The sequence below is a fragment of the Balearica regulorum genome, chromosome 9 (genome assembly GCF_011004875.1).
Source record: "Balearica regulorum gibbericeps isolate bBalReg1 chromosome 9, bBalReg1.pri, whole genome shotgun sequence".
In the NCBI taxonomy this organism is placed as follows: Eukaryota; Metazoa; Chordata; class Aves; order Gruiformes; family Gruidae; genus Balearica; species Balearica regulorum.
In genome coordinates this window covers 16,353,469-16,375,203 of record NC_046192.1, presented here as the reverse complement: position 1 = coordinate 16,375,203, position 21,735 = coordinate 16,353,469, and the positions used below count along the sequence as shown (strand labels likewise).

The 21,735-nt window shown below is 50.2% G+C and overlaps 1 protein-coding gene across 1 annotated transcript in view; it reads right to left on the bottom strand.

Moving 5' to 3' along the window:
* Positions 1–1,276: 1,276 nt before the first annotated feature.
* Positions 1,277–21,735, bottom strand: part of P3H2 (prolyl 3-hydroxylase 2) — a 75,097-nt gene continuing 54,638 nt past the window's right edge. Inside the window, exons 2-15 of the mRNA XM_075761249.1 lie at positions 17,964–18,110; positions 17,547–17,736; positions 14,616–14,747; positions 13,298–13,440; positions 11,725–11,814; positions 11,206–11,246; positions 10,639–10,733; positions 7,729–7,856; positions 7,034–7,129; positions 6,788–6,938; positions 6,139–6,256; positions 5,542–5,617; positions 4,529–4,669; positions 1,277–3,472 (exon numbers count right to left, since the gene is read on the bottom strand). Of these exons, the coding sequence (XP_075617364.1) occupies positions 3,380–3,472; positions 4,529–4,669; positions 5,542–5,617; positions 6,139–6,256; positions 6,788–6,938; positions 7,034–7,129; positions 7,729–7,856; positions 10,639–10,733; positions 11,206–11,246; positions 11,725–11,814; positions 13,298–13,440; positions 14,616–14,747; positions 17,547–17,736; positions 17,964–18,110 (1,641 nt within the window). The 3' untranslated portion in view covers positions 1,277–3,379. The remainder of the gene's footprint in view (positions 3,473–4,528; positions 4,670–5,541; positions 5,618–6,138; positions 6,257–6,787; positions 6,939–7,033; positions 7,130–7,728; positions 7,857–10,638; positions 10,734–11,205; positions 11,247–11,724; positions 11,815–13,297; positions 13,441–14,615; positions 14,748–17,546; positions 17,737–17,963; positions 18,111–21,735) is intronic.

Here is a 21,735-nt window from a genome sequence, read left to right as displayed (position 1 = left end):
ACCGCTCCCATCGCTGGGGCTAGAACTGGGGCACATATAACAAATGACCAACACGTAAGTAGGTTGTGGCTCCCTTCGGTGGCCGAGTCTTGGCTAGAGGAGCTCAGAGCTGGCCCAGGAGCCGTGAGGCTTGCTCTGAAATGCACATCAGCTTTATTCTCAGTGGTGTGACTTCGGGCACTGCCTCCTTGGGGAGCTGCTTCGTGTAGAGCCTTTGGGAAGCAGCAATTACTGAGCAGGGCAAGAGAGGAATAACCAACGTGAGCCAATGTAGCAGGAAGCAAAAATATTAGTGCACCAGGTTGTCCCTGGGGCATATTTGATCAAGGAGGAGTGTATATATTTGGTATTATTGTTAGGTTTCTTTTTCCAGGGATGCGGGTGCCCTGCAGGCACTCTGGATATGACCCTGCCAGCTCTGGCAGATGCCAGCCCCCTACATCAAATATAAAAGTTAAAATTAATTTCTCAGTGGCCAAGCTACCTTGGTGGCAACCGATCCCACAGATACAAAAGAGACCCAAAAGCCGACATTGGTACATGTTCCAAAGAGCTCTGTAGCTTGCTCCTGTGAGGCTACAGCGTGCCAATAAATTTGGCAACCACCTCTGCTGTTGCAGCAGAAATACAAATCCATTTTTGAGCTAGACTTTGCCAGAGCAGAGAGCTGGAAAAACAAACAAATAGGAAAAGTGCCTTTGACTCACTGCATTCCTGTTTCCTGGCTTCAGCCTGGCACGGACCACAAGCAGAGCAGCGGGGTGCGCAGCATGGCCCAGGCAGCCCAGAGTCTTTCCCCTTCTTGTGGATTTGGGGTTCGTGTTTGCAATTGAGTCCTGAAATGTTGCATCCTTCTGAGGCTGCTCTGCCATTCTCCACCAAAGCTGCTGTTTCAGTAGGAGCCGTCCAGAGCCCTGCTTTGCTCCCCAGCCTGCTGCACACCCCAGCAGCACACAGGGCTATGACACCCTCCTGCTCTCCAAATTGCCTGAAGTGTGCCAGTGGTACCCAAGTTATTAGGCAGCTGGACACGGAGCAAAGGAGATGGACAGACAGGCAAATGCATGCACGCAACTTCGCTTAATCCTGTCCACATCAGTGTCTCTGACGCTCCTCCAGCACCTGGCGGGGGGTGGGGGTGGGGGGGGTGGTGCATGTGCCCTAGGGCCTGGGGCAGGAAACCCCAAAAGGGAGAGGCACCATCGTCAGACAAACAACATATACCCCCCCAGTCTTCCCTTCTAATACTTGGCTAAAGAAAGACAAAGACAGGCCCAGATGTTGTTTAGTTTATTTCCCCTGGATTTAGACACAGCTCTGGCTAACCACCACAGCAGCAAACAAACCATGACCTGCGATGCCCTGCCCACCTCCCCACAGGAGGACCAGCTGGTGGGATCCCTGCAGCCCCCAGGAGGGCAGGGTCTGCACTGAGCTCCTTGGGGGGGGGGGGGGAAGCTCTGCAGGATGCACTCAGGCAGAAGTGCTTGTCGGGGGATGGCAGCACAACTCATGCTGAAGGTACAGCATGTATGAGTCAAGCCTTGGATGCACTAGTGTGGTGCAGATGGGGGTGGGGGGTTGGGGAGCCAACACAATGAATCTTTTCAACAGTCTATAAGGAAGGGGGATAACCTCCAAGAAACAAACTACACTAGTGGCTCAGAAACACTCAAGAGCTTTCTCCCCTGCAGCTTCCACAGTGGAGGAGGTGCACCAAATGACCCTTACATCATTTTCTTGGCAGTAATGGTGCCCCCTTCACAGTCTGGGCATTTGTTTTTCCAGATGTGCTGAGTTCCTCTTTATCTTGCCCAGGACCAGCTTTTGAGGAGGTCTCTACAGAAGGACCATCCTTGTCTATGGCCTTTGCAGCCAGTGACTGCATGAGAAGAGGGTGCTGCTGAGCATGGAAGATTTGGGTAGGCACAAGCTGCATGAAAAGACAATTCCCTATTGTGGATTTTAAGTCCTGGAAATGCCAAAGCTGGCAGAGGGGAGCAGAAAAGGACTGAGAAAGTGCCAATGCAGCAGGGAACTGAGCAAAGCTGCTCAGGGATGCAAACTCCAGCCGAGATCCCTGCAGTGCTTTCTGGAGAGACAGCAGCCTTGCAGTAAATTCAACAGTAAAAATTGCTGCCACCTTCCTTTTAGGAACTGTTTTCTAGCAGCAGAAGCAGCCATTGGGTCAAAATAAAAGCTGGCCCTATGTCTGGAATGTGGGCAGTTCTGTGACTTCAGTGTTCATTTTGACTGAGGTAGGGGCTGCTCTGATCCCACACACAGAGGAGTTTTAGTTAATTTAATGCTGGGAGAGGGATGATGTACTAGCTTAGCAGCAGTTACTGGCATCATAGTAAATCTCTTGTGATAAGCAGCATGTGCTTTCACTGCAACACCCTCAGACTGGGTCAGAAATACTCTGAGGAAACAGATGCTACCACACCAAGAACAACTGCTGCTCCTGCACTGTCAGGATGGGAGGATGCAGCCAGGACATCCGGAGTACAATGCTGCACTATGATCACCCAACACCATGGCACTATAACATTCCTGAGCCTTTCAGCTGCTTTCCAAAATGGATCTGGAAACGGTGACTTCTAACCTTGGGTTTTACCAGCAGCAGCACTGGGCTAGAAGCAAAAAGCATGGGATGTGAAGCAGTTTCTTTCATACATCCCAGGCCACTAGCAAGAGCAGGGATTGAACATGAGTGATAGACCCTATTTCACCAGAGTCAGCTGGAAATCAACCCCCTTCTCGGCTGGGCACAGCTCATGGCCCTGCCCAGCAGGTGACTTCTGGAAGCTCTGCTCAGAATTAATGCCCAAATGCCAGCTTTGCATGGCTACAGGGAGATATGCATTTTGCTAGGACCTGGGTTTTGCTTTGTTTTTTCCCTAAAAAGCATATTTCAAATGGTGAAGGGCTCTGAGATGGAAATAACTGACTTGTGCTCCAGTTTCCCCAAGGGCAGCACTGCCTGGGTCTTCAGCCAGCACTTAGCAGGGGCAGGAATACTGGTCTGTTATCACACCTGAGATATTTCTCTAGCAGAGGCTAAAGAGAAGCAGCTATTTCTGGCTGACAAAAAAAAAAAGGGGGTTATTCAAGGGGTTACAGTGGGCCTGAATACATCCTGAGAAGTGCCAGGGAAGGACAGGGAATCCCAGACACAGAGTCAGTCGCAGCAGGAGATGCTGGCACAGAGATGAGGGGTCCCAGCAAGAGCTGTGCTAAACACAGAAGAGGCACGCCTGAAACTCCACAATCATATTAACCTGTTAATTTATACAGCAGCTCTGTACAAAAATAGAAGGGTTCTAATAAGATTAACAATATTAAATAAATATTTAATAGAAAAAGTCTTTGGCCTAGTTCATAGCTCATCCTTTGGGTTGATGTTCATTTCACTGGGTCCTAGATGCTCCTGGTCCAACATCGCAATCACTTCATCTGCCTGGATTCGTTCCTGCAGGAGGAGAAGGGAAAAAAACATAACAGCAGAGCTTCAGCGCCTGCTCTCACCTTAGTGTGGCTCAGCTGGGAGGACCCCCAGCAAGCAGTTCATCCAAGGACCAGCAGTGTAGCTGAGAGGACAAGGGACAGCCTGGGACTTGTGCTAGGGATTTGCTGGGCAAAATTAACCAAATCACTTTGCACCCCTAAACAAAATTCCCTCCTCCCTCCAGGGGCTGCAATGCATGGGGCAGAGCTGATGTATTACTATTCCCTTATCACACTTCACTAGCAGCCACTGCCACAGCATACCCTCCTCCTGCCCCTCTGCGTGACAGGGATTTCCAGCTCCCTGGGCAGGGATGATGTCCCTCCACACATGCACCAAGCATGGAGGAATTTCAGCTAGCACCAAAAAACAGAGACACAGTAAAGTGACAACAAGCTTCTCCCAAAATCTTGCAGCCACCTGGTTCACAAGGCAAAGGCAGGAGGGTTTTGCACTCTCCTTGCATTTCCTTTTGCTTGGTCTTTTATCTTCTAGTCTTACAGACCAGAATTGCTGTTGAAGGAGACAGGGGCTGGAACAGTTGCCTGGTGAAAGGCACCACAGCCCAGATTTTCCAAGGCATCCAGGTGCCCAGCCCCATGGACTTCAGGCTGCCAACCGCCTTTGAGGACCTGGCAGCAGCTGCACATCGCTCTGAGCTGCGGATGGCTGTGGAGGACTTCCCTGTTCATCGGTTTATTGCCACTAGGTGTCAGAAATGGCCAGCCCAGCCCTGTGTAGAGCCCTCCCGCACCCTGCTCAGCACCCCAGCCTGGTCCTGCACCCCATGGGCCCAGGCTGATGGGTGCCCAGGAGCATGGCTGGCAGGGAAAACCATTTGGTCCTGGGGCCACTGGCTCACGTCCCTGTGGTGCAGCAGATGGGAATGCTGCTGCAGGGAGTGTGATGGCGGGGGGGGGAAAACAGATGTGCTGGGACTGGGTAATGAAGATTGGTCCAGGTTCCTCCAGGATGCTGGGTACCCCACAGCTCCCCTCACATCATGATGGAGGGACTCACCAGCTCTCTGTAAAGCGGGTCCAAGGTGAACCAGAGAGCCACAGCGCACCGCTGGCCTTTGGTAACCGCCTTCACCCCATGGGGGTTCTCACCGCCCGACGAGAAGCTGATCATTCGCCCACACTTTGGTTTGATGGAGGCCTGTGGGAAAACAGGTGACACCAGGGTGGCAGGAGCAGCATGGCTGCATGCACTGGCCATGTCTGAGCTCGCCATGGCCCAGGGCCTGGGATCTTACTGGCCATTGCCCCAAGACAGAGTGAGCTGCTCTGGAGGACGTGCAGAGCTCCGAGCATAGCTGTAAAAATGTGTGGGGTAAATAGGGAGGTGTGAGGCTTGGTCCTGCTGCACAGACATCATGCAGAAAGGAGATGGTGGCATGGAGTCCTTGCAAAGCCTGCAGGTGACCACCTATGGCAAAATAGGGTCACGGCATAACTCGAGGTTCAGGCTAACCCTGGCACGGGCTGTGAAACACCTCTTCTCTCTGCTGAGTCCACAAAAGGTGTCCTGCAGGACCTCAGGGGCAGAAGTGCCAACCAAATCAACTCTCTGGTCTTAGGTAGATGCAATCTGCCTTCCAGCACCTAGTGGACTTCAGAGCACCAGCATGGTGGCCAGATGCTCACAGAGGGGGTCCCCAGCCTCCCAAATGGCCACATGCAGGGGTAGGGATTTGTGCCTGTGCCCCATCCCTCTCAGGGACTGGTGTCCACCACTGTGACCCGCTCTGGGCCAGGCACTGCATATGTAGAGACATTGCTTCGTGTTTGGCCACGAGATGGGGTGGGAGCTCAGCAGTCCTCCAGGCAGGGACGACTCTCAGCCATCCCTCTGATCTGCAGGTTTCCTGCTCGGCACAGCCTCAGGGCAGGGCACAGAAGGTTGTGCACCTCTGCCAGCAGGATTTTGTATGGGGTCTTTGCAAGGTAGGAGCCACAGGCTGCCTGGGAAGCCCAGAGCCTCAGCACAGGCTGCTGAGGAACGGTGTTTGGTTCACAGCACTGACTTACCGTCACAGTTTTGGCATCCATCTCAGTGAAAATGAACTCTCCTCCTTCAAAATCCGCGTTCATGTACAGGAGGGCACTGGGGGAGGAAGCAGGAGACCTCTGTGAGGGGAGCAGCAGGGAGGGCTCAACGCTGACCCCCACCTCCAGGGCTGATCCTGCATCGCTCCACCGACACATGGGTGAGGGGCTGCTGGGCGGGGGGGGTCCTGCTGTGGGGCCAGCCGGGGCCACCCAAACTGCCCCCATCTTGGAGCCACAGCCGAGAACCAGCAGATCTCTCCTTGGCTAGGTAACAATTCTCAAAATGTCCCCTGGTTCCCATCAGCTCTCACCCTCCCGTTCTGCACCAAAAACACCTGACAGAGACACAGTCCTGTGGGCCACACCTGGAATCTCCCAACCCTAAAATATCACAGAGCCATTACAGCTAAACTCTGGCTTGAAGCTTAGCCACGATGCTCGTGGCTGCCAGAAACTACCTGCTGGATCTCACTTCTGCCATGGCTGGGAGGTACCAGCTGCAGGACTTAGAGCCTGTGGAGCAGGATGCCCTGCCTTGGGGAGGGTGCCCAGCAGCAGGCCCCCCTTCCTATCTACCTGTAATCCCGAAAGGTGTAGGCAGGAGGCTCCTTCCAGCACTCGTTGGCCTCAGGGTCCAAGAGGCAGTTGTCAGCGTGGATGGGGTGGCTCAGGTCGTTCCTCCTCTCCTGCTGGCCTGGGCAGGACCATGTGGAGGAAGGGGGAAGGAGAAGGGGTGGATGAGATGGAAATGCCATGCTCTGTGGGGTCCATCACTGCGGGGGAGCCTGCCCCGACCCCACTCTGGATGGTGTGCACAGGTGAGAGGAGGAAAGGAAAGGCTGGGGAGAAAAGGCAGCATCTGAGGACTCAGATCTGCACAGCTCTGCTTATTCCTTACTGCAGGGAAGTGAGATGGAGAGCTGGGGGGGGTGGAAAGGAGAAGGGACGGTGAGAGGAGGCAAGAGAAGAGGAAGGAGAAAAGAGGAAGAGTTGGAGACATGAAAAACAAGAGACACCTCAAAAATGAGCTGCTTCAGGACAGTAGTGCCCACCTTTGCTGCTGTGGGGATGGTGACTTTGCTCAGCCCTTACCCACCAGTTTAAGCATCAGGCAAAACAGAGCTACTCTCAGGCTTGGCTGCCCCACTCATAACCCCCCCCATGGGAGGCTGAACCCCTCCTGTCCTTCCAGCCCTGCCCCGTCGCCAGCCCCCCGAGCCCTCACCGGAGAGGGCGGTGCGGCACACCAGGTGTGTGTAGGAGAAGTAGAGTGTGGAGTTCAGCAGGAAGTAGGACTCGACGATCCTGCGAGCCTTCTCGCTGATGTCGTAGAAAAGCCGGGCGCTCTTCAGTGGGACACGACCCTCGTAGCCGTACTGGGCAAGGAGAAGGGGCAAGAGAGGGTCAGTGCTGTGCACTAGCTGGGAAGAGGGTATCGGAGAGGTGCAGGAGGAGGAGGAGGGAGCTGTACCTTGAGGGCTTTGAGGACAGTGGCTCCTTCAAATCTCTCGTTCGGAGTGTGGGGGGAGGTTTTGCCCCTGTAACCATCTCCAGCCAACATGATTCCCTGAAAGACATGAACACTGGTGAGTGGTAAACTGGTTCCCTAGGAGAAGGGGAGCTGCAATGGAAGCATCTGGGACCCTCTTCCCCAAATACCCCAGGGCTGCATTCACCAGGACAGGTGAGTTGGGTGGAAAGGCACTGCAGCTCTCCATGAGCACAATCCATTCTGAGATGCTGGAAAACAGCCACCTACCTCCCAACTGGGGATGTTCAGGCACCCTCCGTCCCTCCCCAGGCTCAGTTGACAACAAATGAGAAGGCTCAACCAGGCTTGTGGATGAGCATCCTTTGGGGTTGTGTTAACATGGGACAAAGAGCTATTTCTGCATGGGCTCTGTCTTGCAGCATGTTTCTAAGAATGGCCCAAGATGGAGCAGCAGCTCCTGTGCTGCAGTTATGGGTGCATTACGGGGATAAGTGTCTGACTGCTCTCCACGGGCATCCTGGCATCAGTTGCAACACTCAAGAATGAGCCATGAACCCAGAGCCTCTCCAGGGGCTGACCACACATTCAGCTCTCACAAGCCAGATGCTGGGGAGGACATCAGGCACTCAGCCCAGGTGGCAGTCATGTCCCCCCCAGGGGCATTGCCTACTCACGCTGGCCACCCTGTGAAGCTCTCGGCACTGCTCCTCCGAGATGACATTATCCAGGAGTACTCGCTGGGTGCCATTCAGCTGCTGCGAGTTGTAGACAAACTTCACGTCGCTGTAGAGAAGCGGACCCCCTGATGGAAGGAGAGACACAAAAATGACCCTGCTGAACATGCCCTGGCCTCGGTGACATCTCGTACCGTGGCTGAGGGCCAGCTGAAGTCACACGGGTATGCTGCCAGGGAAAGCTTCACAGCAGAGAGCAGTTTGGCCTCACATCAGCAACAAAAGAAACAGAAGCGTAGGAAACACCCAGAGATGAACTCAATTTGCTGCAAGAGCATCAGCATTTTCCACCTTCTCATTAGCTGCCTTGTAAATGCAGGGACCACAGCCTGAAAATGCCAAAACCCGTGGGACACGATGAGGGACACAGACACCAGCTAACCTGGCTCTCCTGCCCAGCAGCCATAAGTTTCCATTGCGTTTGCGCTGTGTGGCTCTTGCCGGCTTGGCATGCAAAGCTGCTCTCTGCGATTGTCATCAGTGAGGATTTTTGTCTTTTACCCACATAGAAAACCTGACATGGTGCTGAGCTTGCAGCAAGCATCACCTGTGCTCCACCAAGGGGGGGCTGGGAGTGGGCAAGCAGGAGGACCCTGAAGACAACCCTCCTCCACAGAGGCAAAGGAGCTGCTGTGGCTGTCCCTGTCATCCCTCCCTCCCTGCCTCTGAGCTGTGTCTCTCTGCCTGCCAGCAGCCGGTGGCTTGGCTATGTTTTGGAGGTCCCATATAGCATCCCTGGGATGAGAATATAACTGTGGCTGGGCTTCCACACTGCCGACCCTCCACCTGGTATGGGGCAACTGAGCCTTACTATGTGCTGAGCGAATGGGCAAGGAGAAGAGAGAGATTATCTCTTTACAGAAGTTTGGATCCATCCCTGCCAAATTTGCCTCATCAGAAAAACACAGCAAGGACACTAAATTACCGTCTTCTGAAGCCTATTCCCCTCATCTCCTTGATGAGAGCAAAGGAAAGAAATGACAAAAGCAAAAAACCTAAACCAGATGTTTCTCCAGGAAGAAGGTGAAATGCATCTAAATCATGGGAAAAATTATCTGTTGTCACAGAGCCACAATAAAACAGAGGAAACAGGAGCTGCAGAGCTCCTCTCACCGTGTGGCACAAGGAAAATTCTCTGTTACACCACTTATAATTACTACTTTTCCTGTCCATTGAGGCACACTGTGTTTTTGGAAGGTCTCCCTGGCCTATGGAGGACATGTAACTCTGAGGGCAGAGCCCCACCACTAGCCCACGACTTTGTTTCTGAAGACTTAGGTTTCCTGGAAGCAGAAAAGATGGGATGTTCCTTATGTTCACTTTGCTGTTCTTGTTGCTCAATAATAGCATTTATTATAAATGCAGCTGGATCAGAAACAGGACTCTGAAATCCAAACTCTGGGCACACTCCAACTCAGGGCTGAGTCTTCCGGCTCGGATGTTGCTCTTCGCAGCCGTAGGCACACAAGGGATGAACCTGGAAGGCATCACTTGCCACTGGGAAGTTTCTTCTAGCTAGGGCTGCCCTGTGCCGTGAACGCTGAATCCTTGTCCCACACAGGCAGTGCGCTCCCAGCTGCCTTCCTCACCCCCACCACTTCTAAGCACCAGCAGAGAGACCCGTTTCCCATGTGTATGCTCTGTGAAAAACACCCCAAAGAAACTGGAGTATTCTTTGTACTTTTGGAAGTGAAGGAATTGGTGAAAAGGAGGAAGGGGGGAAGGAGAGAAGTAGAAAATTCTTCTTTTTCCAAGTGAAAAGAGAGACAGAAAAAAGACAACAGAGAAAGGAAGCAGCTGGATGGACAAAAATCCCATTTTCTTTTTGAAATTTTTCAGTTTTCTTTGTAAACTTGAAAACATTCTGCAACTAAACCAGAATAAAAGCATAGACAGAACAAAAAAACCAGAGAAAGACACACTCTGAAATTATTTGATTATAGAAGGTAAACATGCCAACAAATATAAATCAACCAGCTCTTGGCTTAAGCAAGGTCTTCAAGATCTTCCTGTGGTATTCACCTATATTACATACGGCTAGAGAAGGGATAACAATACCCTGAACAACACACTGAGCAGCTGGGGACAACTTGGGCCATGGAAAGCTGTGAAATCCCCCCAAAAACGCGACCATCTGTTGCATTGCAGGGAGGTTTAGTTGCCTGCTGCCGTGGAGCTGGCCCACTAGAGACACAAGACACCTCCTGGCTTGAGATCCCATTGTTCTGCAGCGAGGAGCACGCTTTGGGATTTGGCCACGATATAGTTTTTCAAAATTGTTATGGGGGAAATCTTGTCTTTAGTAGAAGATGTTATGGTATTTTCTGTGGCTGACAAGAATGTGCTGAAATCAGTTGAAATCTCTGCTGACTGGCTTTAAAACCAAGTGATTTTATGTAAGTCAAGACATGCAATCACAAGTCAGTCTGCAAACAGTGCACTTAGCAAAGCATCAGGACTGGAGTTCCCAAAACTTAATGCCTTCAGCATCCATCCTTCTGCAGCCTGGACAACAGAGAACATTTTAATCTTAAAAGCCCCTGGGGAAAAGACTCCTGTTTGTTGGTGCCACCTTCCCCATGGTGGGGAGGAACAAGCCTCCCAGGTCTGCATCTCAAGGTTCTGCACTGAGCAGCTCAGCAGGTGGGAACAGCAAGTCCAAGAGCAGAGCAGTGCTGGTGGGATCCAGAGACCAAGAAATGCGATGGCAGCAACAGAGGCTTCTCTGTCTCTCAAACCCCCTCAGGCAGGATTGGCCCTCATTGCTCAGCTGCCAACCTTTGCAGTCTGTAGTCTCTAGCAACAGAAAAAAACCTTCTGATTTTGTTGAAATATCTTCATCAGACTTACCCTCCTTCAACTCTCGATCTGGTTTTGGCATGGGTTTCTTTGCCAGGGACAGCCGGGGCCCATCCTCCGGTTCACTGCTGATACTTGATGGGACGCTGAGAAGCAAGGGAGAAGAGGAATATCATGACTTTAGCCACAGGTATCCAGTTCTGGGAATTGTGCTGTTTTGCACTCCTTGGTAACCAATATATGAAAAAAATGGGCACATTGGTACTTTGTACAAATGCCACAACCAAGTAGAAGCCCACATCCTGTCCCATGGAAAAACCATGGCTTTTTGGTAACAGGAACAATGGTTTCCACCAGCAAAGCACAGACACCAACTAAACCTGAACAGTGCCGCTTGCCTCATTGACCAAGTTCTCTCTAGACTGTTGCTGGTCTTAAGGCACTCAGATAAAATAAGGTGCTTGTGGGAATGTTTGTAATGGTAAGGGGCACAGGGCCCTAATTCAACCACGATAGTGTGCTGGGGTGGGTGGGCAGCACCCCCCGAGTGGCAGGCTGGTACCCCATCATAGGCATGTCCCCTTTACAGCCCCGCTGCGGGGACCAAGGCGGGCTCACCTGTGCTCATCCTGGCGGGCACCGTACCTGTTCCAGTAGTTCTGTGGGGAAAGAGAGAGGTCGTGATTCTTAATTTAATGCTCTAACTGAAGCCAGGGAGCTGCCTGCTCTGCCTCGCGCCCAGGGACATCAGCCAGCCTCTCTGGTATGGATCCATCCCACACAACTTCAGGGAATTGCCTCGGGTGACCAAATGGAAAACTTATCCCAAACCCAAACTGGCATCGTACAAGGAGTATGGAAGGTGGCCAGCTTGCCCAGCCTTCTCTGTCCCACCCCACCACCATGGCAGTGGCTGAGACACAGCCAGACACCACATCAGGAGAGCAGCATTAGGCTGTGTCTGCTTCTCCTTCACCCCAGGAACAGCTGCCTCCCTTGCTCTGGCATCACCATTTTCCCACAGGGAACAAACTGGGCCAAGACCCAGCTCCTGAGTCACCTACACGGGACTTGCTTTACAGGAGAGGGCAGCTGTGAACTCCTAAAAGTCCTTGCCATAGCAGACCCAGGCATTACCGGCTCCGTGTAGGTGTACCCGAGGCTGGCCGCAGCCACCTGCAAGAGGTGAGACTCCAGCTTATGGCGCCGCAGCAACGTCTTTGCTTCCTGAAAGAAGAGGAAAAGGGGAGTATTTGCATGTGTAGCTTTCACAAGACACAGTCAATGCACCTCTGCTTCAAGACGGGTTTGCTTTTCATGCAACACTACGGACTCCTATGAGGTGAGGGATGCTTCCGTGATGCCTTAGAGCAGCCCCAGACACGGGGCTGAGCCGCTCACTACATTGCAGAAGGGGAGGTGTTCAGCAACTCATTCGAGAAGGCTGAATCCCCAAAATACTTGTCCATAGCTGGCAGAGAGTGCTGAGCACCTTGGAAAGCCTCTAATTAGATATCTGGGCAAGAGGCTGGCCAGAGGAGCCCCAGCTGCAGAACGGGAGGCAGGTTCAGGCTGGTGGAGCAGGGACCCTGCCTGGGCTGTACCTCGGTTCCCCACCTGCAATAATACGGAGCCCATAGCCCGGCGGTGGGTGGGCTGCAGCATCGCAGCCTGGGACGCACTCGGGGTGCTGGGATGGGGCCCACAAAGCACAGCCAGCTAGAAATCGTCCATCAGAGGGCTTTTTATGGAATGAAAAGTTTGTAAACAAAACACTGAGTTTTCTCTGAGAAAATTACTTTTCAAAGCAAAAATAAATTTTACTCTTTTTTTTTTTTTAAGAAAACTTCAAAACACTGAAAACAATGAAATGTTTTTGTCAGCTTCAGGTTTTTTCTTTGTGAGGAGAAATGATAATTGTTCTTGTTTTCTTTTTTATCATTTCCCTTCTCTTTTTTTTTTTGTGTTTTACCAAATTCACTTTGATTTTCCTGGAAATCAAGAAATTCCCAAGGGAATGGAAAGTCCAATTCCTGCCTACCCTCTGCTTACGGCGCAAGGGGAATGAACCTCAGCAGGGCTGTGATGGGATGGGAGGAACTTCTCCTCTTCTGCATCGTGAGAAAGGCAGCTCCAGGGCTGCAGATAAATGCTGCCCGGACTGGAGAGGAAGCCTGTCGCGGTGGGTGACTGAGCACACACTGTTTGGTTGTTTGACCCCAGCCTAACACTGTGATAGCAAAGCTGCTCCCTGCGGAACAGGCTGACCACTGAACTCCAAGCTCAGTTACTCGAGAGTAATGCTGACATCCCAGTCTCCCCTTGGGAAAATATTTCTCAGCCCTCTCTTTACGGAGGTTGCCCTCTGCTCACTTGCTTCATTGCATTCCTCCTCCACATCTCCTCCGGAGCACTGAATGGGGGGAGGGTTTACACTGTTGAGGCACTTGGTAATCACCCTCCCTGCCCTTGCTTGGGTTTTGCTAAGCTGAGGTCCCCATTTAAAGAAGATCCTGCCCTCCAGCTTCTCCCCCGCACCAGTGACTCTGGACTTGTACCATGACAATTAGCATCACCAGCTAGTCCAGCATCTCCACATCTGTTTTCAAAGTGGTCCCACTGTGTGAAAGCTGTCAAGCTGCTTTTACTTCCAGCTGATGCTTTTGTTAAAGCCTTCCGCCAAGGGCTTTTAGGTGACACTCACTCTCACCTTTCTGGGTTTGACGGTGTCTGGATCCATCGTACCTTCCAAGAGGCTCTCGTAATAACCTGCATTCTCCAAGACATCTTCATCGTCCGGGTGGAAGAGGAGGTAGGACTTGGCACACTCCAGGGCTTTTACATAGTCACCGACTGGGAGGCAACACAACAGTTGTCAGGGGGGGCAGAGGGGGACACAGCCCCGGCGGCAGTGCCAGGGGCTCACGCAGAGCACGGCAGGGCAGAGCCGAGGAGGGGAGCCTGCAGAGAGGGAGAGCACAGCCTGAGCTCTCCATCAGCTGAAGGGTGAGCCCAGCACTTTACAAGGTTCTTCTGATGCAACTTTCTCTTAACCGCTCCATTTCACCGGCAGGGAAACTGAGGCATGGAGACATGACATCGCTGCGGTCATGCACAGGTCAGAGGGTATCCAAACTGGATCCAACTGAATGGGCAGGATGTGGATGCTGTCCAGCAGCAAACTGCCTCTTCTGTGCAGCATCCCTCAGGGCTCTGGGGAATCTTACCCACCACAGTAAACCTCTAAATGGGCAGAGGAATAAAAAAGCTCGTACACCACGCACAAAACACTGCTAACTCCTCCAGCTTTCTTCCCATTGCATTGATGAATTAAGGAGCTGTAGGTTTGAGTAGCAATTTTGACCTTCCCACATTCTGCCCTTTTCAGGAAAGAGCTCTTAGCACAAGCCTGAGATAGATAGCAGAATTCTGCCTAGATTTTATTTTATGTAACAGAACATAGTAAAATACCATACAGAACCACACAACTGGCAGTATTTTATAGCGCTGCCCACTCCTGATGTTTTGCAATGTTGCCAACTCCTGCACCTTTGCTGTGAATCTTAAAATATTTGGTAATTAGCAAAAATTGGCATCTTGGGATAAGCTTGGGCTAACTTGTAAATCTGTTACATATTAACTCAGAAAACGTATGAATTGGTTTCAGAAAATATGAAACATATAGATCCCCAGAACTTTAATATCAAAAGGCAAATGAAAGGACCCTTAAAAAGCATGATTTATTTAAAGAATAATAATATTTAAGCTGAAGGTTAGGCTTTTAAAACCTGACCGATGATTTAAAACAAATTTTACAAAATTACTTAATTGCATTTCAGTCAACCTGACTTTTGAAGAGACAATTGCCCATGTCTCTTGCTTCCTGACTCTTTCAGACCACGCCACTGCATCACTGTAGCACAGACATCATGGGGAGAGATCCTGATTTCCACATGAAACAATTCAAACTTGTACAAAATATAACAAAACTCAGCGAGCGCTACGAGGAACAGAAAGACAGCTTTTACCTCTGTAGTAGGCAAACTGCAAGTAGTCGTAATGGAGGGGAAGGAAATTTTCGATGGGCGAGATACGGCCTGAACGCGTGGCAAGTTCTCGGACACAGTCGTGTTTGCAGGCCAGAACTTGCATGTAGTGATCTGCCAAGAAAAGGAGGAGAAGATGGTCTGAACTGAGAAGGATGGTGATGGTGCTGAGACGAGGACAGACAGAGGTTAAATCTCCCCAGCTGAAGGACATGCAACTCATGCTGCTCTGGTGCAGCAGGCTACTTTGCACCTAGAGAAGGAGCTCAGGCTCCTTCCCAAAGCCAATGGAGAGTTGCAATCACATTTTTGCCCCCCCCACCCCTCCCCCGGAGAAATGCCTTTCTCCTTCTGTCAACTGTAGAGGGAGCTTCAGCATCTGTTTTGTGCGTTGGGAGCTGCTGCTTCTGCCCAGGAAAGCCAGATGGGTGCAGGGACGTGCAGGTGGCTAGTAGCTCTTCAACCCCAAGAACCAAACCAAACGTGAGGACGCCCACAAAGCAAGCAGAGATGTGAAGACCGGGTGGCCACATGTGCAGCCACACAAAAGCCATCTCCACACTCCCTTCCTTCAGCTCATCATTAATCCTCTCCTTTCTGCAGCAAGAAAGGTCCCGAGGGCACAAGGAGGTTTAGATAAGAAGGGTCGGTGCAGCTTCTCAAGCATGGCCGAGCAAGGCACCTGCACCGTGAGTCTGAAAAGTCTAAGGTACAAATACTGGCAGCAAAAATCCCTGTGTTTGCTGCTTCTCAAAGATGAAATATCTCCCAGGGAAATGCAAGCATGTGGTAAACATCTGCCATTAGGAAGGTTTCTTAATTGGTGGGAGTCCACAATATAGGCGTTGTATCAGCTGTACAATTTCGAAGCCAACACTGACATCTGATTCCAGTTTGGAGCCTTTGCTGCAATGTACTTACAAATCTACTTTGCTTGCTCTGTCTCTGTACACCATTAAAAACCCTAAGAAACAAACACAGGCTTGAAAAAAAACTGTGCTCAGCTACCAAAGCATTTCTCAGAGCTGCCAAAAAAACAGCCTAAGGAATTTGCAATGAAATCAAGTGGAAACTCAAAACAGTCCCCATTTGCTCTGGGCAGGTAGTCTGAGTAGTTATCTGATTTACCATACACGTCCAGGGTATTACATTAAAGAAAGCAAGAAGGAAAATGACATAAATTATTTTGTTGTAATTTAAACCTATTTATGCATCCTAGACCTAGAATAATCCATCACTGAGAAGCACTGCTTCTTCTTGGTACTGTCAAGGTGCCCTAGAAACAGGCTGTATAGACTGGAATCGATTCACTGAAAGGCATCTGTCCCTGGGGTGGAGAGGTGAGAATGTTTCAACCCCATGCAGCAGCGCAGCAAATCAGCTTGGAATTGAAAAGAGAATCAAGTTTTGAAGACATTTAAACATTCTTTTCTTGATGTATTAGTGTTCCCACTCCCTGCTGAAACACCTGGGGCTGAGCGCCCTGGACTCAGGGGCGAACTCTGGATTGTGCTGTCCTGTAAAAAAACACTTAGTTTCTTATAGCAAAGCAGTTGCATTATGTATCTTATTTCCTTCCGTGTGCCCTCACTTCCCTGTTTCTTTGGGTGCCTGAATGGCCCTGTGGTTTGGAGTCATTATTCCCAAGCATGTCTGGGAACAACAACAAGTGCTCACAGCACTTGCAGAGTGACGTGCTGGGTTGAGGGCCACCACACCATGACCACGTCTGTGCTCCGCACGGTCCAGCACAGAAACATCTCTGCTCACTGGGGCTGCACTCGACTTGCATAGCACAGAAACAATTTCACAGAGACCAAAACCTGCTTGGCAAGCAGCAGCTTTCAGTGAGAAGGAAGGTGGGTTTTCTTTGCTACTGAAGGCTGCTCTCTGGGAGGGCTTGATATGGCCCTTGGTGTCTTGGTCATGGCTTTAAAAGCAGGCACGATCAGCTGACAGTTACACTGGTACCAAGTCAACCCTTACAACACTTCTTATATTTTTTGCATGGGTACATAAACCCAGCAAAGGCAGCTTCCCATCCGGTATGTTGGTGATTTCTCATCTTGGTTGTTTCAATTAGATTTCCTGCCTCAACACAAACAGAATTATGCAAAACCAAAAAACAATCTGCATCTGAGTGAAGTATTTTCCACACAAGAAGCAAAATTCCAGAGCTTGATGCAACTCCAAGACCATAAGCAGATAAATAAGATTTCTGTCACCAAACAAACCTTAATTTATTGCTCTTCTTTCCCTTACGACTAATTAAATGTAATCTCATTTCTACTGAGAATGAACCGTTTTAATCCCCTCTGGCTCAGAGCCACACATGCAAATCTGAAGATTACATAGCAACGTTCAATTCTCTCCAGAGATTTCAGTCAAGATCGTAATTAGGTGGGCCTCCACTAATGACAAATCCATCCTTTTGGATGGGGAGGAAATCTATGTTCTGAGCCTTTTTGGCAACTTTCCTGGCCATCTGGAGTGTGGCCAAGAGGACTCTGCTGCTCTCTTCATATGCACTGAAAACCAGAGAAAATATAAACAGAGGCCAGCAATGTCTAGATTCCAGTGAGGTATATGAGACTGTATACAGGGGGAAACTGAGGCAGTTTGTGTTAAAGCACCTATACTTCCAGCTCTTATGCAAAGCTGCAAATGCTCTGCACATCTGGAAATGCAATTCTTCTAGCCCAGCTTCTACTCAGGACCAAAACGAGATGTTATAGTTTCCTGTCCTCTGGATTTGCATTTTCTGGCCTTCCAACTGCCTCCTGCAGCTTTACTCACCAGCAACAGTGATGGAAGGGAAGACACTTCACCAAATCTGGCCAAAGGTCCAAACTCAGTAATTGAAAACATTGCAGGGCCAAGGGTGAGAACCCTACAGATGCAAAAAGATCTCACCTGCAATAGCTTCGTAGAGGCCAGCCTTATATTCCAGGTACTCGTGCTCCTCAAATCTCTGTGGTCCCTCGCACATGATCTGGCAATCTTCATCCTCGACGTAGTACCCTTTCAATGCACGCTCCAAGAAGTCAATGGCCAGCTCGTACTCCTCCTTGTCGTAGTGCCTTACTCCAGCACTGTAGTCCTCCTGCAAAGCAGGTAAGCAGAAGACAAGAGTGTGAGCAGGCTAAACTGCCCCCACCACAGCATCCTGCCCTTGCCAACTGCAGGTGCTTCTCAAAAGAAAGTACAAGTGTGCAGGGACAGAACGATCACCCCGAGTACCTACCAGATGTAAGTGGTTGTACCAAACCATGTTTAAGCCATCCAGACTGCCTGACACTTAACCCCAGCAACTCTTTAGCTCCGACTCACCATGTGCTGCTTGGCCTCCCGGTCAATCAAGCTGACCTTCCCTGCCGTGGTCTTGTAGTTCTCGATGTCCTGCTGTATCTCCATGTGCTCAGGGTTTGCCATGAAGAAGGTGTGAGCTGCATTTGCTGCCTCCTCTAGCTTGTTCATCTGTAACAAGGAGAGAAAGACTAAGTGAGCTGGTGATGTAGGACAGTGAACGCAGCAGTTTATGCTGACATCTATAACTCTGACACCCTTTTGACACCACTGGACTGGGCAATGATGGGAAAACCAAGGACAACCTGAACACAGAGGCTAAGGAAAACAGCTGAAATGACAGGAAAGCCCAGTGCAAGGGAAATCAGAAGAGCTGGAGTTCCTGAGAGCCAGACAGGTCACTTATCTGCCTGCAGCATGGTCTATTGGTGATGGGGTCCAGCCTATTTTCCAGCTGCACATGCTCTGAACTCAGATACTCCAACCCCCTGCACAGTCCCAGGAGGAGAGATGCTCTCATGAGATATGAGATGGAGAAAGGAGGGGAAAGCAGTTGCTGAGACTGCTCTCTCTGATGTCTGGTCTCACTTCTGAATCTCCAAATCCAAAGTAACTTCATATACCAAGATAAACTCCTCTTTATATCTCTGCCACTATCAGCAGTCTGGCCTTTTTCAGCTATACACAGCTGAGCTTAATAAATGGTCCCAAGTCCCCATTTACAAACAGAAGCCCTTAGACTGGACGTAGCTCAGTCTCCAAGGCTTGTAGAGAGAGCACGTCCACAGCAGCTGTGGGAGCTCAGGGAGCAGGACAGATGTTCAGGTGAAACATCTGCATATCCTAGCAGGAGGGACCACCTCCATGGCTAATGCACTTGCTCCTGGAAGAAAGCCACACCACTGAGTACCAGCAAGGTGCAGTCAGACCCTGGGATACATCTGCAGTCTAAGCAGGCTCACCCAAATCTTATTAGCCAGGACCAGGCTAATGCTAGCCCTGGCAAGACTGTGTCCAAGTGTTCTCCTTGTCTGCAAAACCCACACCGAACCCTGTGCTACTGCTCCTAGGCTCCTCCTGAGGCACCGGAGCCAGCAAGCTCAGGCACACCTATGCTGTGATGCCGTCATGGTACGGCAGCTCACCTGCAGAAACCTGCACACCAACCCACCGGACAATCCAACTGGCAAAAAGACGAGAACTGAAAAAGAGAGCTGCAGAGAAGCATGAGCTTCACACCCTGTTATGCTATGCCTGGAGAAGGGCAGAGGGGCCATGTGAGGTGAGGTGAGGCCATGGCTGCCCTCAAGACCCTGCTCATCCCCGGGAGACAATTGTGGCTTCCTTGGGGCTCCTTAACACTGGATTAATACTCGCATGCACTTAATGAGCATCAGCTCTAGCTTGCCTTTCAGTCAAGCCATGAGAAACACCCAAAACCTCCTTCAGTGAGCCCCCATGAACTGCCTGGTACCTGGCATTTCTTGGGGGCTCAGAACATACAAACCCTTATCACCAGCCAGGCATACAATAACTAGTTTCATCTCTGACATATGATTATCTTCAGAGATGTGGCTGAACTGTCAATTGTCTGAGCAGCCACCTTGTCAGCAGGTTGCTTGTTACCTCCACAGAAGTGTTTGCAACCATCTTTAAAATTAACACAAACTCCTCTTGAACCAAGTGGGATTCACATCTGGGTGAAATCATGGGGCCTTCTCCTTGAGGAATGCCATTGCATATGTACATCCTACGGCACTTCTGCATGCACAGCTTTGTGGTGAAATACTAAAGGAAAAATGCGAAAGATTTGTACAGGGCACTTGGCTGCAGCAACAGCACGGCAAAAGGTCCTTTTTTACGCCAAACACTCCTCTGAGTGGGAATAGCTGGAGTGGGGCAAGAGTGACAGGTTCGATTCAGCTGGACAAGGAGAGTCCCTGTGGAAACACTGAGCCCACACCAAATCACTCAGCAAATCTACTCCTGTTTGGAAAGTGGAGCTGTCTGTCAGCATTAATAAAATACTCCAGCATGTAAAGCTTGGCAAGAGTCAGGAGAATACAGGGTGAAAACATGCATTATTTTTGTGAGGTAGCCTTCTTTAAGGTGACATGGAGGGAGCGTGCTTTGGCTGCGAAGGAAGCAGCTGATGCCCTTTGAGTGTCCACTCTCAAACACAATTTCCATGTGGCAAATATTAAAAAATTACTGTAACAGGTTTCCTTTGGCTTTTCCTCAAAACACTGTGAAATTAGAAAATGCAGCAAGCTGCTGAAAATAATTTTTGCATTAAAAAAAGCAGATAGATAGATGATGGTGATTGGGAGCCCAGCTCAAAGGTGAGGGAAGCGAGGAGGATGCGGAGCACAGCAGGACACGCACCAAGCCTCCTGGCAGGCAGCGAATCCCCCCGAGAAGTGCCCAGTGCTTTCACCTGGGCTGTTTAGATTGGGATGAGTGCAAACACAGTCTGCAGAGCAAACAAGGGGGCTACCGTGAGTCAAACTGGTGGCAACTGGAGTCATCACAGCCGCTGGAAATCACTGGCTGAGCTTGTCAGGTATGTTTGGGTGATTCTGATAGGGAGATATCGAATGGGAGTAGATACCCAAATCCACCAGGGTATTTGTGAAATTGGCACTTTTATACCAGACGAGCCATTCTGGATACACTCTTACATTGCTTGCTGGGGCACGGAGACGTTTTGAAAGCAGGTGCCTGGATACGTGAAGACCTTTTGGAGGAAAAGCCCAACCATTGCTGCGGGCCAGATCCATGCCAGGGGCGCTCTCCTAAACCCCATCTTCTGCTCTGCTGCTCCAGCACAGCCAAAATTGCTTGTCCAGTTCCCAGAAAAGCCAGGGCAGAGCTGGCCAAAGAAGCACGCGTGAATACCTCCGAAAGAAAGATGAAAGCTCCGGTCAGACAGCATCACAGCCTGCTCACCAGATCTGCCCTTTGAACAGCAAAGCACTGCTCTGCTGCAATGCCCACAGAAACGCAAAAAATTTGCCTTGTGTAAACTTGAAAAGTTTTTCAGGATTAGCTCTGTGATGACAACATATGCAGGGAAGCCAGCTTTTACTGCAAAAACAAGATCTATTCCAGTCCTTCACTTGGAGTTTTCCTAAGGACACCACTCGTCAGCATAACAACCCCTTGGCTTCCCAGCAGGCGAGCAAAATGACTGTAAGAATTTTTTATCTAGGACAGCACACACACAAAAAAAACCCCAACAAACAAACCCCTTCAGTGTAGAATTTTTTTTTTTTTTTTTAAAGAGACATTCGTATTCAGAAACATACATCCCATCCTGAAAAAGCTTGTCTCAACATAATCCCATCCTGGAAAACCCATCACAGCTGCACAGCATCTGATATAGGAAAAAGGACCGACCAGAGCATGCCACAATGGGAAGTTTCAGGTCATGCTGAGGGTAGGTGGGACTGCTGCTGCAGCCGGTAGAGAGGTTGAGATGGGGCAAGAGGTTTGTTGGAGACACACGAGCCGGTGCGCCGATCCAGTGGACTGCTAGTAAGCCACTATTTAAGCTGCTCGGGAGAATTGCATTCTTCCACACCGCACCACAGATTTCTATTCACAGACAGCATCCTGTCTGTGCAGACTTGAAAGGGACCAAATGCATCTTAGCAAGGGAACTGGTCCCTCGAGACGCAAGCTGCAATAGTCTGTTGTGGGTTGTTCTTTTTACCTTTGGTTCTAGCTCTTTGTAGGAAAGCTGTGAAAAACTGTCACAGCTCCTAAGATGGGCTTAGTCCTTCCTGAATAAAAT